Source organism: Chaetura pelagica, unplaced genomic scaffold (assembly GCF_000747805.2).
Source record: "Chaetura pelagica isolate M959 unplaced genomic scaffold, ChaPel_1.0 scaffold18, whole genome shotgun sequence".
NCBI classification, from domain to species: domain Eukaryota; kingdom Metazoa; phylum Chordata; class Aves; order Apodiformes; family Apodidae; genus Chaetura; species Chaetura pelagica.
Window position 1 is genome coordinate 513,548 of NW_009954310.1, and position 13,769 is coordinate 527,316.

Sequence of the window (13,769 nt, forward strand, 5' to 3'; positions counted from 1 at the left end):
AATGGATTTTCCATCACGGCCCTTGGCTTAGCAGGAGTCTGCAGTGTCTCCAAAAGCCTCCAAAAGCAGGGAACAGCCCTGAAAAACTGCAAGGCAAAGGGACAGGCAGCTCTCCCTCAGTGGGAAGCGTGGTCTTGCACACCAGGGACCTAAAGGAGAGGGGCTTTATGAACCCTGAACTATTTTCTGGCTTTGATTCACTGCAACTGGGACACGTTGCTGCAGCTTCCAGCATTTCTGCTCTGCTTCAGCAGGTCTAACCCTCTCTGAGCTGAAGGCTGATGACTCCTTTTGCCAGACACTAATAAAGCCCCTGTTTACTTATGGGGCTGGGGGTGTCCAGGCTCCTGGGGCAGCAGCTGAGGTCGGGGTGCCTCACAACCCCATGCTAGCAAACCCAACTACTCTTTTCCAGCATGTTGTTTCCTCAGTCGGCTGCCTCAAAGGAAAGAGGCACAAGGCTGGCAGTCCCAGCAGCCTGCCTGTACCCTTCCTCTTAGGAATAGCACTGAAGAGGAAATGAAGAATCTCCTCTCACAAACCCAATACTGCAGGGCATCAGAAACCCACAGAAAATACCCCGTAAGCATATTCCTTGGGACCAGCTCTGGGAGCCACTTCTGGCTGTGAGAAGCTTTTGCTGGCCTGAGTGTAGACTTGGCTGTAGGCAGGGCAAGCTGCAGCCCCCAGACATCTGGGACCCCTAATGTCCCGGCAGCTTCAGCCCCTGATGAACCTGTGTAGGGACCTCTTCTGGGAGCCCCAAACTTGTCCTGTGACTGCTGTTCTCCTAGGTGGCTGTTCTCCCTGTTGGAAACCAGCTTGCTGACAGTCATGTGCCATGCCTGGTTTACCTTCTCTTCCCATATATTTGGGCTGAAGGAAAGCACATTTAAAAATAACAAATAAATAAAGGGGTGGGGTGGGGTGTGTGCAGAAAGTCCACAGGGACAGGCTGTGCATCTTACAAACAGCTCGGGGGTTGGTTTGTTTATCCCTGTTAAAAAGAAAACACTTTCAACAAATCCCTGAAAAGTCGTGACCTCCATGTATGTTTTCTATTTGGTTTTCCACACCAGTTAAATAGTTGCTTTCCAAGCACGTAGGAAAAAAAGAAAGTAGAAGCAACACCAGCCCCTCCCTCATGGCCTTCTCCCTGCCCCAACCCCATCCCTGCTCCCCTTTCCTAGCGATGCCAAAATATGCAACTGGCCCCTCTATCTGAATGAATGTTTTGATTAAAGAAGTCTTAACAAAACACAGTCAGAACAATGAACCTGCCCCCCTCTCTGCAAGCTTCACCAAACTGTGCAGTGTATGTTTAGCACCAGATGACAGGGACCTGCTCATTAATTGCTTAAGGATGACAAGGCTGCAGTACATGCAAATACAGGTTTGGTTTCAGCAAGGAGGGTAAATCTTAATTACCTAATGATACTGCAGCCCCATTTAAAACCCCTTTAACATTGGGATTTTTGTGAGGCCAGCTTTCATGAGCTTGCAAACATATGGAAAAGTTCAAGTTTTTCTATTTCCCTTCCAAATGCTTTGCTTCCTTTGACAAAGAAGAACTTTTTTTCCTGTGCTGACACTAAAACCATCACCTATTATATCGCCATGACACCCAAGTAAAGATATGGATCAAAGGGCAAAGCAGGGCAATAAAGTGAAAAAAAAATGGCAACAGAAGGTTTGGTTTTGGGGGTTGGTTTATTAAAGAATTGCCATTCTTTTTTCCAAAGGTATTTTTCATTTTGTCTTCTGCTATACAGTGGGGAAACAGCTGGTCAGTAGCTGGTACAAACAGGGCTCTTCAGTGAGTTTCTTCCCATCCCTGTTCAGTAAGATGTTAGGGAAAGCCCTCAAGTATTTGGAAAGTTTGCAATATGATTTTAATTCTAGGCAAGTGTGATTCAAAAGATGGTTTGCAAAATACCATGCAACTTAGCAATGGATAAAATGTTGGTTAATAACAAGGCAGCTGGGCTGGACACAAGACCTCTGGAGGTGGCACTGCAAGGCAGTGCTGTGTAGAGAGACAGCTCTGCCCTTCTCTTTACTCCTAACAAAACTCCAGGCTACTCCCATTCCAATCAGACTAAGCTCTCTAGCCATGCTGGAATCTGGAACAAATTGGATGATGACTTTTGAAACAATTTTTTAAATTTTTTTTTTGAAGTGAGGTTGTTTGAGAGGTCTAGTATAGGACATAAAGATGCAGAATGTTGCCAAGAAAGCATTTCTAAATGGAGCAGGGACAAGTCAGGAGAAAAAAAAGGAAGAATTCAGATGAAGTCAGTGAAGCAGAGACAAATTAAGTTATCCTAGAAACTGATTTATTTGCATCTAAGCTGGTGGAACTGTATAAGCTTTGACTTTGGATTTATCAGTCAGCAAACTCTTCCAGAGAAGAGAAGCTCCAGGTCTGAAGTCACAACCACAGAGCACTGAAATCACCATCAGAGAACCTGATCTATGGTGTCTGCTATGCAGTAATGCACAATAATAGTGCTAGACCAAGAAATGTGTCAAGGTGTACCCAAGAACATGGTCTTCTCAGGTAATGCCCGATTCTAATCCTGCCAAGTCAGCAAGCACAACCAAATTGCTTCCCTGTCCTGCTTTTTTTTTGCCCTCTCTGTCATAATGAGGTGATAATGTGTCTGGACAAGACACAAAGGCAGAAAAAGCATTTGTACAATCAATCCACAAGATATTGATAAAAAAAGCTAACAAGACTTTCTCAGTTGTCCTAAACAAGTCTTTCCAGGAAACACTTCATAAACCAGCTCTTTAAAAAGAAGGAATAGCAAATGCTTTTCAGCAATGAAGAGCTACTTGCTGCTACCTTGAAATCCAAATGTTTTTCCCAATTATTCTTTCATACTTTTTATAGTTTATTCCCTTACTAATAAATACAGGTAGTCAACAATCCTTAAAGCTTTTTAATATAAATCATCCCTTCTCTGTGGGTGAATATGTTCCCCTTCTAATAACACATCAGTGTTTGCAAGAAAAATCTTCGTCTTTAAATGTCTTGTTCTAATTTCTTTCTGACATTCTCTCCCACTTCCATTGCTTTCTCCATGGAAACTGGAAAGAAAAAGGAAGGAACTTCCAAGGTAAGATAACTTTAAATACAAACGTAACAAAATTTTTCAAGCAAGAGCAAATTTTCAGAGCCTGTAGCATGAAAATTATCTGGCCATATTCCAGATTATTAATAAAAAAATAATCCCTGCAGTGTTTTCCCCAGCATTGTCATCAACAAGTAGACTTAACTCTCACAACTTGGATCTGTAACCAATTTTCTGAAACACCTAAGCCAAAAGATAATATTCCTCCAATCTGGAATCCTGTTCTGACATAATATGAAAATTAGACTCTGAAAATGTTGGCTGCAGTTCTGTTTGTTTTTTTTTTTACTTTTTACTACCAAGACACAGAATTGTAACCCAGGTGTAAGTGGAAAGAAATCACAACCCTGCAGTGGCAGATCAGGGGCTCTTCTGAGCTATGGGAAGGCACCATCTCTCCAGCTGCATCCTGTGCTACAGCCCAAAGAGAAGGAGGGAGCCATCCTCTCCTGGCTCTTGGGGCACAAGCAGCTTTGAGCACACGTGTCACCAAACCCCCAGGCAGTGTCAGGACTGCCAGCAATGGCATTTTAACAAACATTCCTGGAAGCGTCACTGCCCCTTCACCTGGAGCCAGGATAAGAAATTTGTGGGACCAGCTCCCTTGGCGCCTGGGACAACTTTGCACTTGCTTCTCTGGAAAGCCTATAATAATTTTCCCTGGAAGAAGAGAGGCTGTGCCAGTTCGCCTGCACTTTGTTACAGCTGAAAATGATAAGATGCTTCCAAAGTGTTGTGTTACAATAGCTGTGCCTTCAGTTTATGGATTTATCTTCCTTTGCCACAGATAAAACTCCATTCCTTGGACAAATTAGGTCTGCTTGTCATTCAACACTCTACCTAATGGTCTCAGCTGTGTGTTTCTGCAGTTACTGAGGTTGGGGCATTCCACAGATAGTTTTAATTGATTTGAGAAGTGAGCCAGAAACCAAACTGTATTTTATCCAGAATGAGAATGGGGGAAGTTAATGATGTAATTTGAATTATCAGGGCCTTTAAATCTTAAACAACAAGTCTAAAAGCAGGATGATAACATTTTTTAAGCGGCACATGACACAACCTGGCAATTTATAAACAGCAAGTGCGTAGTACAGTGACACACTAAACCTTTTCTTTTTTAGTTTAAGGAGGTTGACTACTGACATGGTGTTAACATCTAGACCTCCAACGTCATTTTATCAGGACCATCATATGCTTTTCAAAAGACAACACCCTCTGCCCAAACACTGTGAATCCATGAATCCATGGGATTTTGAACTGCAGACGCAACTCAAGATATGGGTGACACCATTCTAGGAAGCCATACTAAAAGCTCAGTTGTTTCTGATGAGCACAGCTTGAAGAAAGCACAGTGAGCCCTGAGCATCCCAAGGGGATTGAGATATGTCTGCAGGCTGTGGTGACCACCAAGCAACTTCACTGGGTAGCTTGCTTTTCTCTCCAGGATGAAACCAAGACCTTACCTCTCCTAGCAATAAGATCATTCTACTCAGGTATGCATAAAGCCTATAGAGTGGGTTATTCACTGGTATGACTTGATTTTCTCACTTTGGTATCTGGATGATGGCTGGGCCCACTGGGGCTCATACAAAACCTGCAAAAGTCATGGAAATACACTCCGTTATTTCCATGAGCTTTTAATACAGTCTAAACACACTGAGAACTTAAAGACTCTCCAGATGGAAGATGGCTTATAAGTGGAAGATATGACTCTTGAATTGTATTGTTAACCCTAAACAGGATGGGCCAATAACAAGGGTGCAACCAGTAGGACCTGTCCTCAAGCAAAGTGTCTATAAAGCAAGCAGTGTAGCTGTGTGCCTCTGACACATCAGATCAGCAACAAGAGAGGAGAAACCATCTACTCCTGAACAGGAGCCTCTCCTCAGGTCATAAGAATGGCTGAGGACAGAAGAGGAGAAACGGTAGCTGGAGATCACAGGTACAGTTTTGAGGAAAGTTTGAAAAAGAAAAATCTCAGCCTTTCCAATTTGCCTCTTAATAAAGTGTACATGGGAATACAAGGACACACAGAACCATCTAATCCCAGAGTGACAGAGATTAATCTTCTTTACAGAATTGTCCTTAAAAAAATCGAACATCTCAAAACCAACCACAGGAATTACCTGATGCAAGATATCCCTGAACCTAAAACTCTAGATGCATCAATTAAAAATGTTCAAAAACCTTAACATCAGATTTAGGCACCAAAATACAAGATCAACTTTTCCATACCCTGATTTTTCCCCACAAAGGCTTCAGGTCATTAGGCAATTTCTTGACTGTTTTTGGTAAGAAAAAAATATTCTTTGGAGGTAGGTAATTTTCTGACTTTGCACTAACATATTTCTTGCATTTTAAGATGTCTGGACATACTGACCTCAATTCCCTTGTGAAAACATCAGTCAGAACATAAAAGTTGAAGTTGCTGATCTAACCTGATGCCTCTTCACTTGTAAAGAAGTTGGGTTTTTTTCAAAAGGAAAAATGGAAACTATGACTTCTTTGAGGGGAAGAAACCTGGAAAAAAAGTGGAAAATATACCTATCCTACCTTTAACTTATATTTTCTCTTCAGTATCATTTTGACTCTTTGCCCAGAAACTCCAACATAAGTTTCTTCATTGCAGAAGTCTCGAGAGAATCAAGTGTTTGCAGAAGGCTGCAGAAGCAGGGGATTTCCTACTCCATTTTTAGGTCATAGTCTAACTGAGCAAACTCAGCCCCTTAAAATTTAAGAAGTTTAAATAAGGATTTATACATTTGGAAAAATAGTGCTTGGAAACAAAATTTAAGTAAGAGAGAAAGAGAAAAGAATAAAGAATTTAATATAACCACAGGAAAGGAGAGGTGTTTCCTCCTTTCACTCTCTTTAATTAAAAGAAAAAAAAAACAAAAAAAAAACCCTGAAACTGAGAAGGATTTGTTTGGTCCTCTACTGTCATCAGTGCTGATGGCTCTGAGACAGGAAAATGGCAGGGATTTAGGAGCCTACTCACACTCCTTATTTCAAGCACCATACCCTGGTTAAGATGGGACATCAACAACCTCCCTAGGCAACCCATTCCAGTTCCTCACCACCCTTATAGGTAAGAATTTCTTCCTAATATCTAACCTAAATCTCCCCCTTTTTCAGTTTAAAACTATTACCCCTTGTCCTATCACTATCTTCTCTGATGAAAAGCCCCTCCCCAGCTTTCCTGTAGGCCCCTTCCAAGTACTGTAAGGTGCTATAAGGTCTCCCTGGAGCCTTCTCTTCTCTAGGCTGAACAGCCCCAACTCTCTCAGTCTGTCTTCACAGCAGAGCTGCTCCAGGTCTTTGATCATCTTGGTGGCCCTTCTCTGGAACCTTTGCAACAGGTCTATATCTTTCTTGTGCTTAGGCCATCAGCAAGTATTCCAGGTGTGGCCTCACCAGAGCAGAGGGATGAATCACCTCCCTGGCCCTGCTGGTGACACTTCTTTTGATGCAGCCCAGGATGCAGTTGCTCTCTGGGCTCCAGCACATGCTGGCAGCTCATGTTGAGCTTCTCATCTACTACCACCCTCAAGTCCTTCTCCTCAGGACTGCTCTCCAGCCATTCTACCCTAGCCTGTATTTGTGTCCGGGGTTGTGCCAACCCAGGTGCAGGACCCTACACTTGGCCTTGTTGGACTACATGAGATTGGCACTGGCCCACCTCTCCAGCCTGTCAAGGTCCCTCTGGATGGCATCCCATCAACAGATTTACTGAGGACACACTCAATTCCACTTTGTTTTTCGTTGTCACCTGATGAGACCTGCAATGCACTCTCAGTCCATGATAAATACCTGTGCCTACATGTAATGTGTCCAGAGAAAGATCCCATGAGGGACACTTCATGTGTGGTATTTAAGCCAAGATAATCCAATTTGGCAACCAAATAACAAAGACTAAGGTAGAGAGAGTCTATCATCCCTGCAAAAAACACATACAATAAACTTTGGAATTACCACAACTGGCAAAAGTTGACTTGAAGTGGGAGTTTATTTTCGGTTTTAATTTTCTATTTTGTTCTGCTTGCAATTAAAAATAAATGGTATAAGGTTGGTTTGTAAAAACACTACCAAACAAAAAACCTCTTCACCCAAATTAAAAACAACAACCCATGAGAGGAAAATACTCCACAATATTTAGAGTTCTGCAGGGACTAGTATACATCTAGGGATTTTCATTTTCCATGGCCTGTAAGTGTTATAATCTCTATCAAATGAGTGCACTCTGAGACCATGACTAACACCAGTGTTTGAAGTCTGATTGGTTGTTGGTTTCTTTCTTATTTCTTTAACACTGTTTTAAAACTCACACTGGATCTAAGAATTTGCAGGGATAAAGAAGTTTTCACAGCAATCTGTTCCTCTCAAGTCTAACCCACAGGTCTGTTATAGGACGTTGTGTCAACAAATGACAGACATCACAGAGTCAAAGGAACCTGTGTGAACAGCCACAACTTGTCCCAGAGACAAAGGCTTCAGTGCTGGAGAAATTACCTTCATAGAGATTAAAAGATGACACATGACATTCAGATGCCAGGACTACCTTCTTGGATTTTACCACTAGTGGTCCTTTCTTTGCATCCATTTAGTCCATGTCTTCCTCAGTCATGCTAAAACAATGCTTCACTGTCTAGGACTTCATTGGCTGGGATATTATTCCATTCATTACCATCAACCACTCTTTCTATTGCTTGAAAACAATAACCAGATAGGGAAAAAGGAGACATGTCCAAGCTGATGTCTTCCTGTTTCTGTCAAGGGGCAGGCTGGTTCTGTGACAGGTGACATGGAAAAGCAGCTCCAGCTGCTGCTGAGTGTCTTTGACACTTCTACCTGGAACTTCTCAGAGGGGCATACAAGACCTCTGAGAAAACACCCATGTCCTGGAATGTGTCTGAGAGACTTTGTTGCCTTGCAGACAGGTTGGAGCCATCCTCACTTTCCAAGCTGTACTTCTGAGAAATAAGTGACCCACAGAGCCCTGTGCCACCCAAGACAGAGATGGCAAGATAAGATGTCCCAGAGACCTCTGCCTTGACCAAGAGGCTGGGCTCAGTTCTCTTCTGAGGTCACATAGTTATCCTCAATTTGCATTTACTAATTGTAAATCACTATAATGATTAAAGAGACTTCCATTGACAAAACATAGCCAATACCATTGCTGCCAAAGTTATAGAGGTCTTTTTCTGTCACCTGAAACAGCAACCTGGGAACATTTATCAAAAAAAGAAGCAGCAGATGACAACCAATGTCCACGTTTGGACATTGACAGGAAAGGAGAAAGGGGAACCTACATAAATAAGCATCTCAGTTTGCCACAGACTATCATCAAACTGGTCTGGAAAGCAGATTTCTGCTTCATTGAGAGTTTTTAAAAGCATTGGATAACTAAGATAAACAGAGACTGAAGGGCTGCCTGAGACACATACAAAATTATTGAATTATGACATGTTTGAGAAGTTATTTACTTTATAGAGTATTTACATAAGGTTCACTTCCTCTTCATATATAAGCTCAAGTATTACAAAGAATATCTTTTTTTTTTTTTCCCTTAATGAGGGGACTACACTCAACAGCTCCACAAACATCCATAATTAACTTTTTTCAGGCACATTCCAAGCTAAGTTTTCCAGGCAGTCCCTTCCCCAGAGCACAAGCAATACCAAGGAAACCCTGCTCTCTCAGTAGGCCAATGAAGCACGTGTGGAAAGAAAACACGGGGTATCAAAAGGAAAAGGTGAAAGAGGAGATGGAGTATAAAGTGATGAATCTGAGGCTGGAGCTTTACTTATTGCTGTGCTCTAGGCACCCAACAGGCATTATGCCAGGCTCTTAAGCTCTCTGAACCTCAACTCACCACATTTTCAATAAATGCAGATCATCACATCTAGTGTAGAAATTTTCGATTGGGGGTTTGGTAGTGAGACTTCCTGGCTCTGTAAGTGACATCACTGTTAAAGTAATGGATTTCTCTCAATTAGCTGGCCCATCCACAACTCTTTTGCTTACCTGAGAAGTGTCATGGTTGAATATGACAGCATTCAGGTCTCCACAGTTATAATGCTTGATGAGATCCTCAGTGGTATATGGGGCCTGCAAACTACCAGCTCGGAGGCTTTCGTGTTGGAGCAGAGTTTGGTTTAGAGCAAACAGCACCTGTAGGAACAGGAGGAGTTAAAAACATTAGGAATCGAAGCAGCAAAGCCTGAAAGGCCAAACTTTGAAAAACTGTTACACCTCAAGTCTGTTGACCCATCCTAGCCCACAGTAACATGGGCTGATATTTAAGCAAGTGGAAGGGGAGTCAGATGCAAGGTCCCTTGTCAGTGGAAGAACTTATTAGAAACTTTCTGATAATCCACATAAAATATAACTTCACAACACATATATATATATTGCTCAGAGTTCATGGTATGAGACCTTTTAGGCTCTTTGTGGTATCTGGCTACATAAGAGGCACTAGAATGAAAGATCCTAAATTATGAAACTTCTTAATGAAACTTCCTGACTGTTTGTGGTCCACTAGGTTAAATCCAAAGCCCTCAGCTGGAAGGATTTTGATAATAAACAAAAATCTTCTGAACTTCTGAAGTCATAGTTGTTGCCCTAGAACTTTCTGCATGCTTCTAGTATCAGAAACAGTATAAAGTTCACTACTAGCCTCTCTCCTTTAGTCTTTCCCCCTTCACCCACCCTTTTGCAAAGTGAACAAAGATACTGAATTGAAACACTGTCCCATCAGACTGTCCAGATATCCCAGTTAAGTGTCCCCATCCCAAACCAGAAAATACCAACAAAGCAGAAACATTCGTTGCTAGGTAAACTTAGGAAAGTATATATAAAAAAAAGATGTCCTTAAAGATGATTTTTTTTTTACTTGTATTACCAAAAAGGCTACTAAATTTCACATGAATTAACACAAACCTTTTTATATTTGTGATAGACTCTGGGAGTAATTTATACCAGTTACTGAATCACCAAGCCTGGGCTTTTTAAATTCAGCTTTACAAGAACCTTCCAAACAAACTTGATAAAAAGTAGATGAATAGTCACAAGAACAGAATTTCAGAAAAATAATAATGATAATTATAATAAAAATAAAAAATAAAAAGTAAACAGTAGTAGTAGTAGTAGTATAGATGTCCTTAAAGATGATTTTTTTTTTACTTGTATTACCAAAAAGGCTACTAAATTTCACATGAATTAACACAAACCTTTTTATATTTGTGATAGACTCTGGGAGTAATTTATACCAGTTACTGAATCACCAAGCCTGGGCTTTTTAAATTCAGCTTTACAAGAACCTTCCAAACAAACTTGATAAAAAGTAGATGAATAGTCACAAGAACAGAATTTCAGAAAAATAATAATGATAATTATAATAAAAATAAAAAATAAAAAGTAAACAGTAGTAGTAGTAGTAGTATAACAGTCTCTTAATACAAAGTTGTTACAGAATAACTACCATACATAGATCAGTGGAGGAAAAGCAAATGTTATTTTTTAATTTACTTCTAAAAAACATAAAGATGGTCTTTCAATTGAACCTGTTATACCTCAGCTCCATAGCTTCCCCATTAAGATCCAAGCCTAAAAGATTTCCTTGCCTAGATCTAAGGAGCTCTTCAGGCTTTTCTACAAAGAGATCAGTCTTTCCCAGGACCACAGCCTGAAGTTAAGCATCCTCCTAACTGAGTTTTCCCCTAATTTAAAAAATCTGCAAAAAATACAGTTTGAAAAATTTCTAACCTTTGAAAAGATCTGAGCTCTTTGTCTTTCCCCCAAGGGCTACAGCTTGAAGAGGAAATGGTTCATCCCAGGATTTCCTGGGGATTCTAAACATTTTGACTAATAAAAAAGAAAAAGCTTAGAAAAACGGTGACAGGAAAACTGAGAGCAGAGGTTTTCCCAAAATGCTTTTAGTAAAATCCTTCTCATTTTTTAAACAATGGATGTTGCTGGATTTTTATATACAAAAATATGTATACACATAGTCACACACATATACAAACTGCCAACAAATCCTGAGGATAAGACAGTGTGTTTTACAATAAAATATTAAGGAGGTGATAAACAAATCCTTACTTTACTCCTAGTGCCTCCTCCCCCCCTTTTTTTTTTGTTTTTCTGGCTTCCTGGGGAAACCAATCCTGTGCATTAATGCTCTGGGTCTGTCTGTCTGTCTGTCTCCTCCTAATAAATTTGGAACCTATTAGTTGATTCCAGTCACATCTGCAGAGGGTTAAAGGTCTTAGAGAAAATTGCCTGTATGTTCCTTGAAATGAAGTGCTGGTCTGCAGAAAAGCCCACTGTAAAAGTTCACTTCTTATAAGACACCAAAGACTCTTCATGAGAGAGAATGAGTTATTTGGAGCCTACACCAGTGGATGGACCCTCATGCAATAGACCCCAGATTTCATTAGTGCCAGGACATGTGTCTCTGCTCCTTGGTCCTGAGCAGGTTTGGGACCTGGAGGTGATGGTGACCACCACCTCAGCTCCAGCACATGGCTGCTACTGCTTGTGGGAGAGCTCAAAATATCACCCAAAAAACAGCTTGAGAAATTTTATTTTAAGAGGGAAGTTAAAATTAGAAAATCAAACACTTGAATTTGCTAAAGGAAAACTGTGACCACTTAAACAGATTTCTAGAGAACCCCTGTTTAACCAAGCCATAACCACCATGGTTTTTGGTCAGGCAGCTCAAAACAAACTTCAAGAGAAGCAGAGTCTTGTCAGAGCAGCGTGCTCGTTGACTGGATTTGTAGACCATTTCCTTCAGAGTCAGGTTAAACCATCTTAAAACCTGCATTTATTTTTCCTTACTGTTCAGATAATGCCACAAAAACAATGCTGTTTCCTTCTCTCTATCTTAATATCAGTGACCCCACGACCTCCAGCCTAAACCCCTAGCTGAGTTAAATCTCCCAGAGGTGCCCAAGATTACTGAACAACTGATGACTTCAAAATAAACACACTCAGAGGGACTGCCTATACACAGTCCCATCTAATAAACAGAGCAGACAGTATTTGTTCTGGGAAGTGATGGGAAGTTATGACTCTGGCTCTGGGAAAGTACATTCTTATTCATGCAATTTATGGTCCTCACATCGTGGCACTTTGAAAGCCATTTTTGGGTGGCTGTCTCTGGCCCTTCATTTACAAACAAGCAACCATGGACAACAGAAATGGTATTTCACCCTGCCAGGAAGAAGGCTTTTTATCCAAGTGGTGTCATTCTCCTGTGCAAAGCAGCAAGCCAACACACAGATATTATTCAGGTGTTTGGAGACACCAGCTCAGCCCTTACAGCTGACACATGGGTCCTGTTTTACTGCCTAAGAGAGTAGGTAACCACACAGCAGCAAGAACCACCAGGCTAGACATCCTAGAAGATGTTTACCATGATGTCCATCTCAAGGATAAAGGGGCTGGACCAGTCATTTCTGCAATGGGAAGATCAGAGAGAACGCTGCAGAGCCAGGACAGGGAAGATCTCTTTCATCACTGATGATTTCACCTGAGAGATCCCCAACAGGAAGGGACGTCTGTGGGAAACCCAAGTTTCATATATGGGTGAACACAACTATTGCCACCAAATCAGCAGAGACTAGCCTTTGTCACTCATGTGCAAGCACTCCAGGCCTCAAAAAGGGACCAAACAGGCCCATTGAAGGCCATAGCTAACAGCTTTACTGATTACCTTGACACTCAAACCGTTATTTCCCCTTCCCACATCTCTGGATTTCAGAGCCAGGAGTCACACATAAAAAGAAGACATGCTGCAAGTCTACCTCATACATAAATCAACTTGAACATTTAAGGCATTTAACTTTCATCTTCAATAGAAAAGCCCCAAAGCCCTTAAATAAAGGTTGTTTTTTGGGTTTTTTTTCTGATTAAACTCTACTGGGTCTCAAGGTTTTAAAGGAGGCTGGCATTGCATAAAACCCTTGGTATCAGCAGTTGTGTGCATCTCCTTGAGACAGTTGGAAGGTCATGGGAGAAGCTGGAGGTTTTATTTTATGTGAGATTTTAATGAGCTTTGGCTTTTAGGCAAGTAAATCCTTGCTGTATGTGATAGCTAAGAGAAGAAATCATGGCCTTTGTACAAGAGAGATTTCTCCTTATCCACTTTATGTGCATTTGTCCTTAGTTGAAGAGAACTAAAAAAACCCAGAAAACAAAACCCAAGCTAACCCTCATCAAATACAGCATCATGCCTGTCAGCTGTTTATAAGGTCTTTTGGTCATGAAGTCCTTCATGGCATGAAAAAACGAGTATGATGCTGTTCAATGCATGGATTCTTTGCCATGCTCATCACTGAACGTCAGCTCAGGGATGCAGAGTTAGCTGCATCCTTTCAGTTCTACATTTTTAATACTTTTGCATATGCATGATTTGGTTTTGGCTGATTAGCCTCAATGCCTTGTCAGAAACAAATTTCTGAAGCACTCTGACAGCAGCTTGACTTTGTGCCTACCACCTTGTCTAGGAGGCAACACTATGGATTTCTAACCACGTAGAAAGGTTGCCAGGTCCAACTCCTCAATTTGTCTGACTGGTCCTAAATGGTGCCACAATGGAAGAAGAGCTTCATGAGGGAATCTAAGAGG

General features: G+C 41.2%; 1 protein-coding gene across 1 annotated transcript in view; it reads right to left on the minus strand.

Moving 5' to 3' along the window:
- The window catches only part of TRABD2B (TraB domain containing 2B), a gene marked incomplete at its 5' end in the record, with an annotated part of 281,918 nt that overhangs the window by 117,834 nt on the left and 150,315 nt on the right, over positions 1–13,769 (minus strand). Inside the window, one exon of the mRNA XM_010004000.1 lies at positions 9,162–9,308. Within this exon, the coding sequence (XP_010002302.1) occupies positions 9,162–9,308 (147 nt within the window). The remainder of the gene's footprint in view (positions 1–9,161; positions 9,309–13,769) is intronic.